The 16,531-nt window shown below is 34.9% G+C and overlaps 1 protein-coding gene across 1 annotated transcript; it reads left to right on the top strand.

Annotated features, from left to right (window-relative positions):
- The first annotated feature begins 10,788 nt into the window (after positions 1–10,788).
- On the top strand, positions 10,789–15,177 carry LOC107800879 (wall-associated receptor kinase 2-like). Its single transcript, XM_016624137.2, has 4 exons — positions 10,789–11,381; positions 11,678–12,261; positions 12,429–12,605; positions 13,671–15,177. The coding sequence occupies exons 1-4, from the start codon at positions 10,957–10,959 to the stop codon at positions 14,909–14,911; spliced, it is 2,427 nt and encodes an 808-aa protein (XP_016479623.2). The 5' UTR covers positions 10,789–10,956; the 3' UTR covers positions 14,912–15,177.
- The last annotated feature ends 1,354 nt before the right edge of the window (positions 15,178–16,531 follow it).

Raw genomic sequence — 16,531 nt, 5'->3', positions numbered from 1 at the left:
CCCAATACACCAACAAGTCCTAAAACATCATACGAACTTATTTGAAACCTCAAATCACATCAAACAATGCTAAAATCACGAATCACACATAGATTCAAGCCTAATGAAGTTTGAAACTTTCAATTTCTACAAACAACATCGGAACCTATCAAATCAAGTCCGATTGACCTCAAATTTTGCATGCAAGTCATAAATGACATAACTGAGCTATGACAATTTTCAGAATCGGATTTCGACCCCGATATCAAAAAGTCAACCCTTCTGTCAAACTTATCAAAAATTCAACTTTCGGCATCTCAAGCCTAATTCCACTACGGACTTCCAAATAAAATTCCGATCATGCTCCTAAGTCCAAAATCACCATACAGAGCTGTTGGAATCATCAAAATTCTATTCCGGGGTCATTTGCATATAATTCGACATCCCGTCACTATTTGAACTTAAACTTTAAATTTTTCATCAAAATTCCATATCTCGGGCTAGGGACCTCGGAATTTGATTTCGGGCATACGCCCAATTCCTAATTCACGATACGGACCTACCGAAATTTTCAAAATACTGATCCGAGTCTGTTTACTCAAAATGTTGACCAAAGTCAACTCAATTGTGTTTTAAACATCTAATTCGCATTATAATCTATTTTTCACTTGAAAACTTTCCGAAAAATTTTTATGGACTGCACACGCAAGTCGAGTAATGGTAAATAGTGCTTAGATCACATAATTAATCATTAAATTTAAAGATGATATTTTGGATCATCACAGATAGATTAGCAGAAGCAAAATCAATTCAAGCACATGTGGAGCTTTCCGAAGATAAAGAAGAGGGAGAATCCTCTGCGAGGAAAATGGTCGTGGTTAAAGAGATCCAAGTTTCTTCAGAATGGCTAATTCATGTTGATCAATTAAAGGACTTTATCATGGGGACAATTGAAGATAAAAGTGATCCTTCGATTGAATCTTCCCTCGCATATGCAAATTCATACACACAAAAGATTGATAACTTGAAGATGCCTACTGGATATCAACCTCCAAATCTTCAACAATTTGATGAAAATGAAATTCCACCCAACATGTGGCGCATTTCGTCAAGACATGCAACAACGCTGGGACTTGTGGTGATCATCTTGTCAAACAGTTTGTTCGTTCTCTCAAAGGTAATGCATTCAATTGGTACACAGATCTCGAACCTGGTTCTATCGATAGTTGGGAACAGTTGGAGCAAGAGTTTCTCAATCGTTTCTATAGCACAAGACACATCGTAAGCATGATCGAACTTACAAACACTCATCAAGGAAATGATGAGCTAGTTATTGACTTCATCAACCGCTGGAGGTGCTTAAGACTCAATTGCAAAGATCACCTTAGCAAAACTTCTGGCATCAAAATGTGCATTCAAGGCATGCATTGGAGTCTGCGCTATATCTTACAAGGCATAAAGCCCAAAACATTTGAAGAACTAGCAACTCGTGCACATGATATGGAATTGAGTATGGCTACAAGTGGAGATCAAAGGCTTCCTGGCTTTGAGCCTCTTGATGAAATAGAAACAAACGATGCTGAGAATGGGGGCAAGTATTCTTCCGAAGATGAAACTAAAGAGTCCATGCATGTTGCAATGCTCCTTGACGCATGAGCCTAAACTGTAAGTCGTAACGATCCTTAACGCATGAGCCTAAACTGCAAGTTATAATGCTCCTCAACGCACGAGCCTAAATTACAAGTTATAATTCTTCTTAGTACATGAGTATATATTGTATGTCACGAAACTCCCCAATTTTGAACTAAATCTTTAAGGCGTAAAGCTATTCGAATTCGAGCAAAGTCTTCAAGTTGTAAAGCTTTTCCAATTTGGGGAAAGTATTCAAGTTGCAAAGCTCTTCAAATACGAGCAAAGACTCATGTCGAAAACTCTTCAAAATCGAGCAAGGACTTCAAATCTCAAAGTTTTTCAAATTCGAGACAAATTTCAAGACGTAAAGCTCTTCAAATTCGGCAAAGTCTTCAAGTTGTAAAGCTCTTCAAATTCGAGCAAAGTGTTCAAGTTTCAAAGCTCTTCAAATTCGAGCAAAATCTTCAAGTTGTAAAGCTTTTCGAATTTGGGGAAAGTGCTCAAGTCATAAAGCTCTTCAAATATGAGCAAAGACTCATTTTGAAAGCTCTTCAAACCAAGGACTTCAAATCGCAAAGTTTTTCAAATTCGAGACAAACTTCAAGACGTAAAGCTCTTCAAATTCGGCCAAGTCTTCAAGTTGTAAAGCTCTTCAAATTTGAGCAAAGTGTTCAAGTTGCAAAGCTCTTCAAATTCGAGCAAAATTTTCAAGTTGTAAAGCTCCTCAAAATACAAGCTTAAATTGCAAGTCGCTACGCTCCTTAACGCAAGATCATAAACTGCATGTTACTCCTGGCTCACAAGAGTTGAAAATCTCGAAAGAGGCGTCCTAGGCAAAAGTTAGGAAATATAAAAAAAAAATGTCCGCTAGGTCAAAAACCTCGAAAGAGGCGACCTAAGGAATAGTAAGGACATAAAAAAAATCCACTTATTCTGAACTACGACACGACTTGATCCTCTTCAACGAGGTACATAGGCAGCTTAGAGTTTCTTTCTAAGTTCAGTCGCATAAGTTTAAAAGATACATATTTCCCCAATTGTTGTCTGAGTGAAGTATGAAGGAATGTAAAATCAACCTGAAATACTATTCTTCTGTTGAACTTTGAATCTCATTTGATTTAAAGGGGGCAACCCCCCCTCCATAGTAAATTGGTATCTTCAATGAGAGGACTTTAGGAGGATGCCAAGTATTTTCATTGAAGTCTGGGGATTCGCTATGTCTTCATGTTGGCCAAACATTCATGTTTGTTGGTCTTCAAGTCCACCGTCCTTCAAGTTGAAGTCTGCAAGTCTGCTAGTTTTTAAGTTGAAGTATTCAAGCCCTCCAAGTCTTCAAGTCTGTCGGTCTTCAAGTTGAAGTCCTCAAATTTGCCAGTCTTCAAATTAAATTATTTAAGTCCTCCAAATCTTCAAGTTGAAATTTTCAAGGCTGCTAATTTTTCAAGTTGAAGTTTAAAAGTCCATCCCTCTTCGAGTTGTAGCGTCAAAGTCCGCCAAATCTTCAAGTTTGTCAAATCTTCAAGTTTTTCGGTTTTAAAATTGAAGTCTGAAAAGTCCGCCAACTCTTCAAAGTTCGTCAAGTGTTCAAGTTGAAGTCGCCAAGTCCACCAAGCCTTCAAGTTGAAGCTTTCTAATTTTTCAATCTTAAGGTAGACAGCTAGTCCCTTGGCACCTTAAGTTGGCCTCTTCGCGGGTTTGTCCTTGAAAGGAACTATAATTTTTCAATCTTAAGGTCGACATTTAAGTCCCTTTGCAACTTAAGTTGGTCTCATCACGGATTTGATCCTTCTATATGCTGTTGAGGATTTGTCCATCATAGGTTGCCCTGCATTTGTCCTTCTATATGTTATTGCGGATTGATCATTCTATATGTTGTTGAAAATTTGTTCTTCTATATGTGGCCTAGTTGTGTCCTTGTATGTGCCTGAACCTTTGTGCTCCAAGATTAACTCTCTCTGATTTTTGGGCGGGGATGAGTATCTATCTCTTCACACTCTAAGATCACCGTCTTCATGCGCGAAGCTTGTCCTCTTCTTCTGGGCCTACAAAAAAAAAATGAAGAATGAAAAGGACAGTGAAAAATACATAGAAGAAAAATTACCTTGGGATTGCCTCGTACTCGTGAAAACACAAAGCCAAGGCAGCTTGTAGATGCTACAATTCAATGCTTAATAAACACATGGGCATGGAGTTTATATAGATCTCCTAAGCAGCTAATTGGGAGGTGAGATTTCAATGTGGGATCGCCGAAATCAAGTAACCAAAAGGATTTGGAATTGCTAAGGCAACAAAAATTAGTTGTGTTGGACATGGACTCGAAGTATAGTCTTCAATATCAAATATTTATAGTTTCTGTCCTAAAGAGATTTGGATAGTGATGGTGTAGCGATACAGGTGGTTTGGGATTGAACTACGTGGAAAACTCATCTCAAGGCTGATTAACTTGCATATTCTATAGACTGAGTTGAATTTTCGATTCTCGCTTCTCATGTACTGGACTTATACTACACATAAAACAGTAATGATTCTCAATTAAGTGAGATTTGTTTTACCAAAGTCAAAATGGAACATTAGAGAGCAATTACAATGTTCAACGTGAATGAAATTTAGAACATTGGTGTTTCAAGCTTTGGAGTTATCATTATTACTTTTAAGGAAGACTGGCCAAGTTTTACGTGAAAAGAAAGAGAAAAGGATGTTGCTTCATAGTACTTCAAGCCTAGTCTTAAAGCTTATACCTTGACAAGTTTTGAAGTAGAGGGCATTTGTAGACATATAAAATTCGTAAAATTAAATTCATAACTTAATTTGGACTATATTTTAAATTTAAGATATATTAGTCCAAATAAATTTATTGGGCTAATATAATTGGATTAATTATATAAGTCTGATATAGATGGACTTAATAAATTAGTTCAAGTTCATTGGGCTACAAGCGATGAGCCCACTCTATTAAGCCCAAGATGCCATCTTCCTAGATGCCCAATTTGGTGCCACGTGTCAAATGACGTGGCACGCCAAATCAAACGGAGGAGCCAATGAGGTCATGCCACGTGTCAAAATGACAAAGCACGCCAAGCTAAATTAAAAAGCCAATGAACCACGTGTGCAAGTGATATGTTCTGGCCAATCAAATGCGGCCTTATCATACTTCAATTTGATTGATCGGAAAGAGTTTGTTATTATCATAACTCTTCTCTCTCCCACAACTATAAATAAGGGTCTTCATAACCCAGAAAGGGGACCAGAAGTTATAACAAAAAATAAGAAAGAGCTCGTGGATCAAACGCTGCAAATTCTTCCACAAGTTTCTAGCTTCAAGCAATCAAGTTCAAGTTCAAGAAATCAAGTTCAAGCTCAAGAACGAAGAACAAATCAAGTTCAAGCTCAAGAACGAAGAATAAATCAAGATTCAATGAGTACGAATTCAAATCAAAGTTCGTGCTAATTGAATTTAAGATCATCGTTCGTGGCAACAATCAAAGTGTTCCCGACGGATAAATTAAATTCAAATTCAAGATCAAGCTCAAAGGCCCTTGAATTTATATTGGAAAAGTAGAATTAGAGGAATCATAGAGATTGAAACACTCAAATTACTCGAAATCAAATACTACGATTGTTGCAATATTTTTCGGTCTTGATTTTATTTTCTCAACGCAATTTATTGTCTACAAATTCTTTATATGTCTACAATAACATAAATTATCATGATATTTATTAGATACCACATTCCTAGCTAATATTGTTATCAAGTTGATATCTTAGATAAAAAAACCCATATGTTCAAGACTTCATCACATATATTTCTTTTTGGAGACCTATGGAAGAATCTAATACACTCCTTTCTTTTCGTGTCCCTTCTTTTTAAGTATGAGATAATCTTTATTGTAGTATCCTTTTTTTCATTTCTAAAAGAGTATTATTATCTGCTATTCTTTGCCTCTCTCTCTCTCTGTCGGTAGAGACTACACAGCTCAAAAGAACATTTTTGCAACTTATGGGGCTTTATAGCTGTTTGATCAAGCTAAAGTTTATTTTTTTCCAAAGTTAGGGTATTTGGTCAATCTTTTAGAAGGAAAAATATATTTTGAATAGAAGTAGAAACGACTTTTGAGAATACGAAAAATTAGCTTCTTCCAAAAAATACTTTTTGAAAAGTAAAAATACTTTTTTGAAAAATATTTTTGAGAAAATGCGCGTAAAAATATTTTTAAAAGTTTGGTCAAACATTAATTGGTGTTTAAAGTGCTTTATACATTAATTAATCAAACATAAATTGTTTCTCATCAAAAATATTTTTTTAAAAAATATTTTTTTAAAAAAATTACTTTTCAAAATAAACGTGTTTGGGAAGTATGACCAAACAATGTCATTTGACTAAATAATGTAGTTACCTTAGAATGCAGCAAAGCATCTCCTGTACATCGACAGATAGTACCACATAAATGTGAGATGGATACGTTCCACTAAATTTCTTCTCTTCTTTATCTGCTGCTAACGTAGACTTTTCTCATTAATTTTCTGGAACTTCTATTTTATTAATTAAAAATAGAACTCAACTTATTCCCCATATTCGACGACTTAGAGAAGACTATTTATTTGACTACATGCTCACAGGGATTGCAATTCGCGCAGATTTTTTATTTTTAATTCTTCTCACTCTTTTTATTTATACAAAAACGAAGTTCAAGTAACTCCATATTCCTTTTCCTTTGGCGTCAGTTCCCTAAACAACTAAACGCGAGAGATTCAAAAGCTCAAGAGTAGGGAGAAAAAAAGAAGTACAATGAACATAGTGATTTTATGATTCAATGTTTTGACATTTCTATCCTTCGAATTAATTTTAACTATTACTTCAATGTCTTATTTACTCAACTTTCTTTTCATCTTGAACGGTGACAATTCTTTGATAGTGGCACTATTAATCTTAAATAATACTACGGTAATTTTGGTCCCCCAAATTAAAATAAGTTCTATTTTTATTAATTTTAACTTTTAAGAGATAATTGCATTTTTTGTCCCTCAGTTATTGGTAAATTTTAATTGTGATCCTTGCATATATGATTAAGCACATATGACCTTCAGTTAACTGTAATTTGCACTTTTGATCCTTATGCTTGAGCATTTTAAGAAAAAATTAATGAATTATTAAAAGTTAAATTTTTTAATTACCCACATGTTATATTAATTTGTATTGTTACTTCATATTTTGAAGATAATTAGTTCCCAAAATAAATAAATAAATATATATATATATATATATATATATACACACATACACACACATACATACATATATACATACATACTTACTTACTTACTTACTTACTTACTTACTTACTTACATGCACACATAATTATAAAGGGAACAAAACCATACATTTGAATTAACTAAGGGCCGATTAGAGAGGAGTTATTCATGTATTAAAACTAGGATAACTTTATACATTGTTTAGTTAAAAGAAGGGGGGAAAATAATCTCCACATAGAAGCTAGCATAAGTTATACATTGTTTGGTTGTTTTTTCATCTATTTCACATAAAATGTAGCATTGCTAATACAATGTTTGGTTCATATTTTTCTTTTCCGCATAACTAATACATGTATAAGTTATGAGGGAATCTATGTATTATTTATGCAGGGTAGAAGGTAGAATAACTTATACATGTATTAGTAATGCTTGTATTAAAACACAAAATGACAAGAATACCCTTTATTCAAACTTGTATTTTTTTGTTTAAAAATATATATTTAAACTATACTAAAATCTTTAATAAAATAAAGTAAGCTAATAATAAATAACACTCACATTACATTTATATTACTAATCCTTATAAAACTACCACATAACTAATCTTCGCATAACTAATCCATGCATAACTAATCCCAACATAACTCAACCTTGCATAATTTATCCATGCATAACTAATACATGCATGCATAACTAATCCCTACATTACTTATTCCTGCATAACTAATACATACATAATTAACATCTGCATAACTAATACATGTATAACTAATACCTGCATAACTCTAACCGACAACCAAATGACCCCTAAAGGGATAATACATAAGTTGCACCCTGAATTTATCCCCAAAAGTCAATTTCCAATTCAACCTTTACGGGTGTTCCTTTTCCATCCTATACTTGTCCAAAATGAATTTAATACCTCACTGAGACATATACAACCAGTCGCTGAATTTAATACCTCACTGAGACATATACAACCAGTCGCATGGTGGAATGTGTTGCACACTCTCCCTATGTCTTGGCCACGTATTATCCCAACAGATTCAATTTGATTTTATCTTTTCTTTTTTAACAATTTTTTAAATTTTTACTCTTTTTCTTATTTCTCTTTTTTAAATTTGCATCTCCTTCCTTATATTTGTTATGAAAAACTTTTCTCTTGGACTCCCTTCGTACAGTGCAATCCTTCACCCCAATTGTAAAATTTAGATTTAGATAAATTAGTTTTCAAGTTAATTGAGATTTTTGACATTGTAATATGATGAGCTAAAAATACAATACAAAATTATGCTCGCTAGTCGAATATAGTATAGAAAATATCGTATCCACAGGGATTGGATTTAAACAGTATTTTCGTAGCTTCTAGTTTTAATTGCTATCCAAGATGATCAACAATTTAGAGTTGTGTGATTTAAAACTAAAATTCTAAACTATTGGCTAATGACAATCGCAACAAGAGTAAGCAAAAAGATATCAAAAGGAAAAAATAGGGGTTTATTAGATATGTGTAAGATACTTGTTTGGGAATTAACTCTAGTTACTTCACTTCTATGGTTCAAATGAGTCTCTCGAATTCACTCTATTATGTTCAAACATTCAGTAGAAACTCCTCTCTCGATTAAGTCTCAACCTTACGATATGAACTAAGTTAAGCTTGGTAAAGATATGCAAGAATTCATAGTGGATTGATCCTTAGGAGAATCTCTTTCGATTATCCTCCTAACTAGGTCTAAACATTAATTCAACTAACCTCTTTCGATTACTAACAAGAATCAATGAATTCAACCAATAAGATAATATAAAACATCACAAATTATGCCTTTTTCGATTACATAAACAAGTGAATATATATGCAACAATAAAAACATCCAAAACGCTTCAATACATAAAACTAGAATTAATATCCACAAATAATTCTCAAAACACCAAATGCATCAATCCCTAAAGAAGAATTACTCCATGGATATGGAGAAATCCATCACAATTAAGTTTAAGTAAAAAAAAAACATAAAACATCCAAACCCTTGTCTTGAGTGAGGATAAATGGTGAAATCCGTGTGCTCTTGCTTCTCCCTCTTCTCTTTGGCTTTCTTAGGTCTAAATTATGTCAAAAGTCCTCAAAATACCATTTTTTCATGTATATATACCAAGTAGGGTCGGGCCCAAATAAATACACCTTCTCCTACGCGAAATAGAACACTTTTTCGGAGTTGAACGCGCGCGACCGCACACCTGGAAGTGTGCTCGCGCACTTGGCCACTCACTTTTCACCATGTTCTGCCTCATATGTGCTCCCAATGCGCGCCCAGTATGCGGCCGCGCATGTGGGTGGCGTTTGTTAGTAATTTGGGAAAATATAAAATATGAAAGTTGTAACCCTTTTAAATAACTTTCCAACGATATATTGTGGAGCCCAAATGGAGTTCCGAGCGAAACGTTATGTGTATTTTCCTGGACACTGCGCAATATGCCTGCTCGATTTTTCGTTTTATTCCACTATCATCCGTTGATCCCCGAACATGATCCCGACTTAATCCTTGGACTTTTACTCAGACTTCAAAACTCCCGACTAGCTTGAATTCATTCCATAACATCTACATAGATCGAAATCACTCCTACAAGTTATAAAATATACAATTAGTGCAAAACACTAGCGATTAAAGCCCCAACTCAATTAAAGTGCAGTAAATTATAGTATGATAAGCGACTAAAATATGAGATTATAGCCTACAATCATAATACCAACAGAAAAGGGGTTGAGAAGAGAGATATTTCTATGGTTGGAGGTTGACCGGAGAAAATGGAAGCTCAGCGACACCGGAAGAAATTTTTCGGCTAACATTTGGTGGGATTTTATAGTTTGATTGAGTTTTTCCATGTTAATGCATTTTTATGGATTTTCAATAGTCAAAGGTGAGAATACGGTTGATGATTTTTACAACATCTGGTTAATTTTCCATCTTAATTTTCTGCAGGGAAAAGGAAGGGGGATAGGCAGCAATGGAGGTTTTGCTAATGGAAAAATAAAAGGAGAGAGGAAAAGCTGGAGAAAGAAAAGGAAAAAGAAAAGTAAAAGAAAAGAGGGCCACGTTTAATTGAGTGTAAGGACATAATGTTCAATAAATACTTGACACATGTACAATTTAATGAGTTTGTAATATTTCTTTGGCTCTTCACTCGCATTTAATAAGATTTTTTTTCTTTGCCATGTCATCTTTCAGGGAGGTATTAAATTCATTTCGGACAAGTATATGACAGAAAAGGAACATCCGTAAAGATTGAATTGGAAACTAACTTTTGGGGACAAGTTTAGGGTGCAACTTATGTATTATCCCTTAACTAAATGTTAAATATACTTACGCAAATACCATAACAACTAAAATCAGAATTCAGCAATAAATGGGGACTAAAAATGCTATTATATCCATAGTTTTAAATTGAAATAAAGATATATTAGAACATTGGAAAGGTAAAATAACGATCTTAATCAATTAAATTTAGAAATAACGTCTTAATATATAATCAGATACAGACGAGATCTAAAGCTATGGGGAACGGAAGAATCAAGGTGAGAGGAATAGTCCTCTCCGATAAGGAATGTCTTAATTGTTTGTTTCTGCGTTGCAGATAGAATGAAATGAGTCTTCGTTGACTTTGACATTGTCAAAGTTACTACTCCTATTATTATTAGTAGTAGTAGTAGCAGCTGCAGTAGTACTGTCAATGTGTAGAAATTTTAATCTAGGCCCGTCTCTCTAGTACTTTGGCAAAAAAAATTTTTTTTTTTTAAAAAAAACAAGTACTACTCCCATTGTACCAATTTATGTAAATGTATTTAACCCGGCATCAAGTTTCAAGGAATTTTTTTTTTAAAATTTGTGGTCTAAAATAAATTATAAATATTTTTATGGTTATAAATCATTTCACTTGTTGAAAAGATTAAAAAGTTTAAAATTAAATTATTAGATGTTATTCATTTTGGCCGAAAAATGTGTCAGGATGAAGGTTGTAACTATTAGCAGTTGATTAGTAATTATTTAAGTCTTTCTACTTCTTATTTTTTACGAAAGTCTGTCTACTTAGTTCTATATATGGAAAGCTTTACTAAAACATTCTGTAACATATCCTCTAAAACCATGAAGCATAGGCAAGTTGCTCTGCATTTTTCTTTTTGTATCTATGTGCTAATCTTGACATTAGCCACCGCCGATACCGCCGATACCACCTCTAACACCACCACTCCAAGTACCACCATAACCAAAGGTGCTAATATCACGAAACGGCCAGGATGCCCAAAACAATGTGGAAACCTTACAGTTCCATACCCATTTGGGATTGGCTTAGGATCTGGTTGTGGCTTGGACCCCGGATTTGAGATCGACTGCAACACTTCAACTGGTTCTCCAAAACCCCTCATAGGGAACATTAATGTCTACGAAATATCCGACGCTGAAATGCGCATATCAAGTACTGTAGCTCGGAGGTGTTACTCACGCGAAGGACTACTACTCCCATGATCTTGCATGGATTGATGACAATTTTGAATGGAAATTTCACCCTATAAAAGAAGGCCTAATGTTTAGGATTTAGGTACACCTCTCATTTGTCTTTTTTATCTTCTTAAGGCATTTGTATCTTCTCTCTTTAGTATTATTTCACTTGTAATTTTGGAGTGGAATAAAATATTGATTGTGTCCGAGGAAGTAGTCAAAATTGGCCGAACCTCATAAATTCTGGTGTTCTTTTATTGTTGTCTTATTGTCTTGTTTATTATTTAGTGGTTGTCATCTATTTGGGTATAGTAGTTGTGACTCATTCACACTATATACATTTGGCTTCCGCAACAATTTGGATGACTTTAGGAACAATTCCTTACAGTTTCTCAGCCCTTAACAAATTCTTCGTTGTTGGTTGTGATGAAGCTGCTGTAATGATAGGGCTCAACTATGCCAATGGCTGTATCTCTCTCTGTAATAGTTCCAGCGATATTGTTTTTGAAGGAAGATGTATGGGAACTGGTTGCGGTCAAATAGAAATACCAAAGGGATTGAAATACTTTAATGCAACAATCCTAAGCATGGCTAACCACACACAAGTTTGGTCTTTCAATCGATGTGGCTATGCGTTTCTTGGTGAGGCGAGTCGCTTCCAATTTAGGGGCGTTGAGGATCTTACTGATGATGATGTTAAGTTTACACAAAGGATTTTGAATAATGTCCCGATCGTGCTAGATTGGGCCATTGGAAGTCTTACTTGTGTTGAAGCACAGAACCGTACTGATTATGCTTGCCTGGAGAATAGCCAGTGTGTTAATTCCAACACAAGTCTTGGTGGTTATAGGTGCAGTTGTAACTCGGGATATGAAGGCAATCCATACATCAGTCCCGGCTGCCAAGGTAACTTGATTTCTTTATTTTGCTACTAGGATAATATGGCAATGGGTTAGGACAAACAGTATAAGAAAAGTGTGAATTACATTAGGATTTTACTTGAGAATTTATTTCGCAGAAAAAGACAAAGCGCCATAGATTAATATGAAATATTTCTCTGTTTTGCATGTCAGATATTGATGAATGTGCGGATTCAAATGCCAATTCGTGTGAACAAAATTGCATAAACACGCTGGGGAGTTACAATTGTTCCTGTCGTGAAGGATACACCGGTGATGGTAAAAAGAATGGTCATGGCTGTATTGCACTAAACTCAAACTCTGAGTTCCCATGGATCAAGTTTTCTGTTGGTAAGTTTCTCATAAATTGAACTTGTTTCTGCGTCACAAGTTTTTCGGTTTTCATATTAAACCAACTTGAGTTTTCGGAACTAGAATAGTACTCCCTCCGGTCACTTTTAGTTGATATGTATACTAAAAATAGATGTTCACTTTTATTTGACACTTTACGCATATCAAAAGAAGACAACAAATTTTTTCTTGTTTTACCCACAGTATTTATTACCATTTCAAATCATTTTCTCAAATCCAATAAAATCTACATCAATTAATATGGGTAACATGGTAAATTATGCACTTCATTTATTATTCCGTGAGTGAAAAGTCAAAACGTGCCAAAGTGACCGGAGGGAGTATTTCGTTTGTGATACATGCACCATGTATCATATATGTGGAATGGGCTAACTTTGCACCATATATCATGTATGATAAGTCTGATATAATCTTCTATAGCCAGCTAGAAAGTTGAGTAGGATAGCAAGGATTGCATAATTATCCATTATAAACATACTTGAGTGGAATTACATAAAAGTAAGCGCTTATCTAGTGAAATCACTACAGATTTGCATCAACTTTAAGAAAGAATACTGAAAGTACAGCTTATAACTCTATAAGTAGTATGTTTACAAATTACAAGTTGTCAATATGAGCCATAAGAATAGCACTCTTTTCTGTTAGTACAATAAACAGAGGCCCTGTTTACTTACTGTTTATAAAAACACAGAAGTGGTAAATGAGTATATTTTAATGAAGTATAAAGAATTCACATCATATCTCTCTGATTGTGAAGCCCCTTACAAGGATAGTCCGGTGCACTAAACTCCCACTATGGGCGGGGTTCGGGGAAAGGGCCAGATCACAAGGGTTTATCGTACGCAGTCTTACCTTGCATTTCTGCAAGAGGCTGTTTTCACGACTCGAATCCGTGACCTCCTAGTCACATGACAACAACTTTACCAGTTACGCCAAGGTTCCTTCAGGCTCCCCTCCTGATTATGAAGCCCCTCGATCTCTTTAAAATCCAGCTCTTTCTAATACAAATAAGGAGGGGCTCAAGTTTTGTTGTTATAAACACAGGTATGGGAGTTGGCTTTATATCCCTACTGGTTGGGACAATTTTGCTCTATTTCAGTATCAAGAGACGAAAACTCATTAAACTTCGGGAGAAGTTCTTCCAACAAAATGGTGGTTTACTCTTGAAACAACAAATCTCCTCTAAAAAGGGTTGTATGGAAGCAGCCAAAATTTTTACAGCTGAGGATTTGAAGAAGGCGACGAACAACTATGCCAATGATAGAATTCTTGGCCGTGGTGGAAATGGAATTGTCTATAAAGGTATTTTACCTGATAATCGCATAGTTGCAATTAAAAAATCTAAGTTTGTGGACGAGGATCAAATTGAACAGTTCGTCAATGAGGTACTTATTCTTACTCAAGTCAACCACAGAAATGTAGTGAGACACTTTGGCTGCTGTTTGGAAGCTGAAGTGCCTTTACTAGTTTATGAATACGTTTCTCATGGAACTCTTTATGAGCATATCCACAATTCAAATGGAGAGCCATGTATGTCTTTGCAAAATCGACTACGAATAGCTGCAGAGACAGCAAGTTCACTTGCTTACCTTCATTCATCTGCATCGATGCCAGTAATTCATAGAGATGTCAAATCTACTAACTTATTATTGGACGATGTTTACATAGCAAAAGTGGCAGATTTTGGAGCTTCAAGATTAGTACCTCTTGACCAAACACATGTTGCTACATTGGTTCAAGGAACATTAGGGTACTTAGATCCTGAATATTTTCGCACAGGTCAATTGACAGAAAAAAGTGACGTTTATAGTTTCGGAGTAGTTCTTGCAGAACTTTTGACAGGGATATTACCTATTTCGAGGGATAAAAGTAACCAGGACAAAAATTTGGCAGAGTATTTTGTTTTGTCCATGAACAAGAATAGCTTATTTCAAATTCTTGATCGCAGAGTAGTAAAAGAAGGAAATCTTGAGCAACTTCAGAAAATTGCTGAGCTTGTTAAGAGTTGCCTTCACTTGCATGGAGAAGACAGGCCAACTATGAAGGAAGTGGCAATGGAACTTGAGAGTTTAAGAAAGTTCACCGGTCCTTGGGCTAATGGACATGGGCATGAAAAGAATGAAGATGAATTATCAGATCTTTATGCAATTCCAATTGACTCTAACGGAGGTTTCGACAACTTCTCTGGACAATATCCCAACTCCTACATAAATAGCAGCATTTTTTCTGGACAATATAGTTCGGATAGTTCTTCTTTACTATATAATACAAATATCCCTCGGTGATCCTGAACAGAAGGTTAATACGATGATTGATGAAGATTTTCTGCGTTTGTAAGTCCTTTTTGCGTGTCTTTCTTTCATATATCGAATGTTCTGATGTAGTCTATTGGCTTTTGAATTTCTCATCAATTTCTCATTGTATTAGTGATAAGAGCTGGGAGTTAGTAGATGCTCGCTCTAATTCTAAATTGCCCAGACATTTGTATGAAAGTTTTCCTCATTGTATTAGTGATCAAGGCTTGGGCTAGACGGCTAGTGCTAGCAATCCACATCTGATCTAGTCATCCACATATCCGTATGCTAGTTGATGAGGTCTCATTTGGCACCGTTACAGCCGAAAATTTTACTAATATACATATAAATAATATGAATAAGTTGTATGGATAATATAAATTGACACCACTTAGCTAATAGGGATTCCTAGTCCATTGGTCAAGCGCTTGCCTAACAGCAGATCAGGCGTGTGCTTCAAACCTTAGCACTGATACGTGGTTCTTGCAGTACATTGCCGGCTCTTTTGTTAAAAATAATAATAATAATAATAATAATATTGTTGTGCATAATAGAACCCCTGACATCCTGTTGGACTGGATACAACTAAATCAATGGGCCAAAAGCCACTAAATCTGAAGTTTGAACTACCAAAATCAAACTTCAGACCTTAGTTAAGCTCTTACAATTCAATCTTAAGTCCTAAAAGCGGCTTTTGTGCAGTGGCCCCAATTTTAAATTAGTCTCAACAACATACCAACAAGCAGAGCAGATGAGATCAGCGCCAGAAGGAGAGGTTAAAAAACAAATATTTGTGGGAAATGAATCGAGATAAGTCTATCTCGATAATTTCTTTAGCTTAAATGACTCACACACATTCTTCTCATGAGCCGACTGCTTGAAATATAATTGTGTTCTAAATATATCAGAGAGAGTGAGATTCTCAATTATGGTAAACATAAAGGATTGAATCTGCTCAGCTGTATGTTCAAATAATTATTTTAGACCAATGACCAGACATAAAGGGCTATTCTTGTCATTTACCGAATAAACTACTTGCTACTATTAAGTAGTCCCTCCGTTTCAAATTAGATGAGGTACTTTCCTTTTTATTCTGTTTCAAAATAAATGAAACATTTCTAAATTTGGAAATAATTCAACTTTAAACTCTTCATTTTACCCATTTTACATTCAATGAGAAGTTTTTATAACCACACAAATGTCATGGTCCCACAAAGCTTTTACCCCTTGAGCTTTTAAGACTACAAGTTTTAAAAGTTTTCATCTTTTTTCTTAAACCCCGTACCGAGTCAAACTACCTCATCTAAATTGAAACGGTGGGAGTATCAAATTATCACCCATTACTTGTAGTCAACAATCTATATTAATTTCTTCTAAATATCTAATTAAGTTTCTATGATTGAGCAACTTGAACAGCCATGGCTATTTTTCTTTTCCTTATTTTTTGCTGTTTAATTCATGGTAATCATCCTCGCGCAACCTGATTTACGGTACGTTTTTGGACTTTGGTATCTACGCTCAAAATAGTGCAATATAGACCAGAGCAATCTTTCAATATTCTGTCATTTTTCTCGAGTACTCAAAAGACAAGATGATCAAGTTAGATGTAAA

This window comes from Nicotiana tabacum, chromosome 2 (assembly GCF_000715075.1).
Source record: "Nicotiana tabacum cultivar K326 chromosome 2, ASM71507v2, whole genome shotgun sequence".
In the NCBI taxonomy this organism is placed as follows: Eukaryota; Viridiplantae; Streptophyta; class Magnoliopsida; order Solanales; family Solanaceae; genus Nicotiana; species Nicotiana tabacum.
The sequence above is the reverse complement of the archived record's forward strand: the minus strand, read 5'-3'. Positions and strand labels throughout refer to the sequence as shown.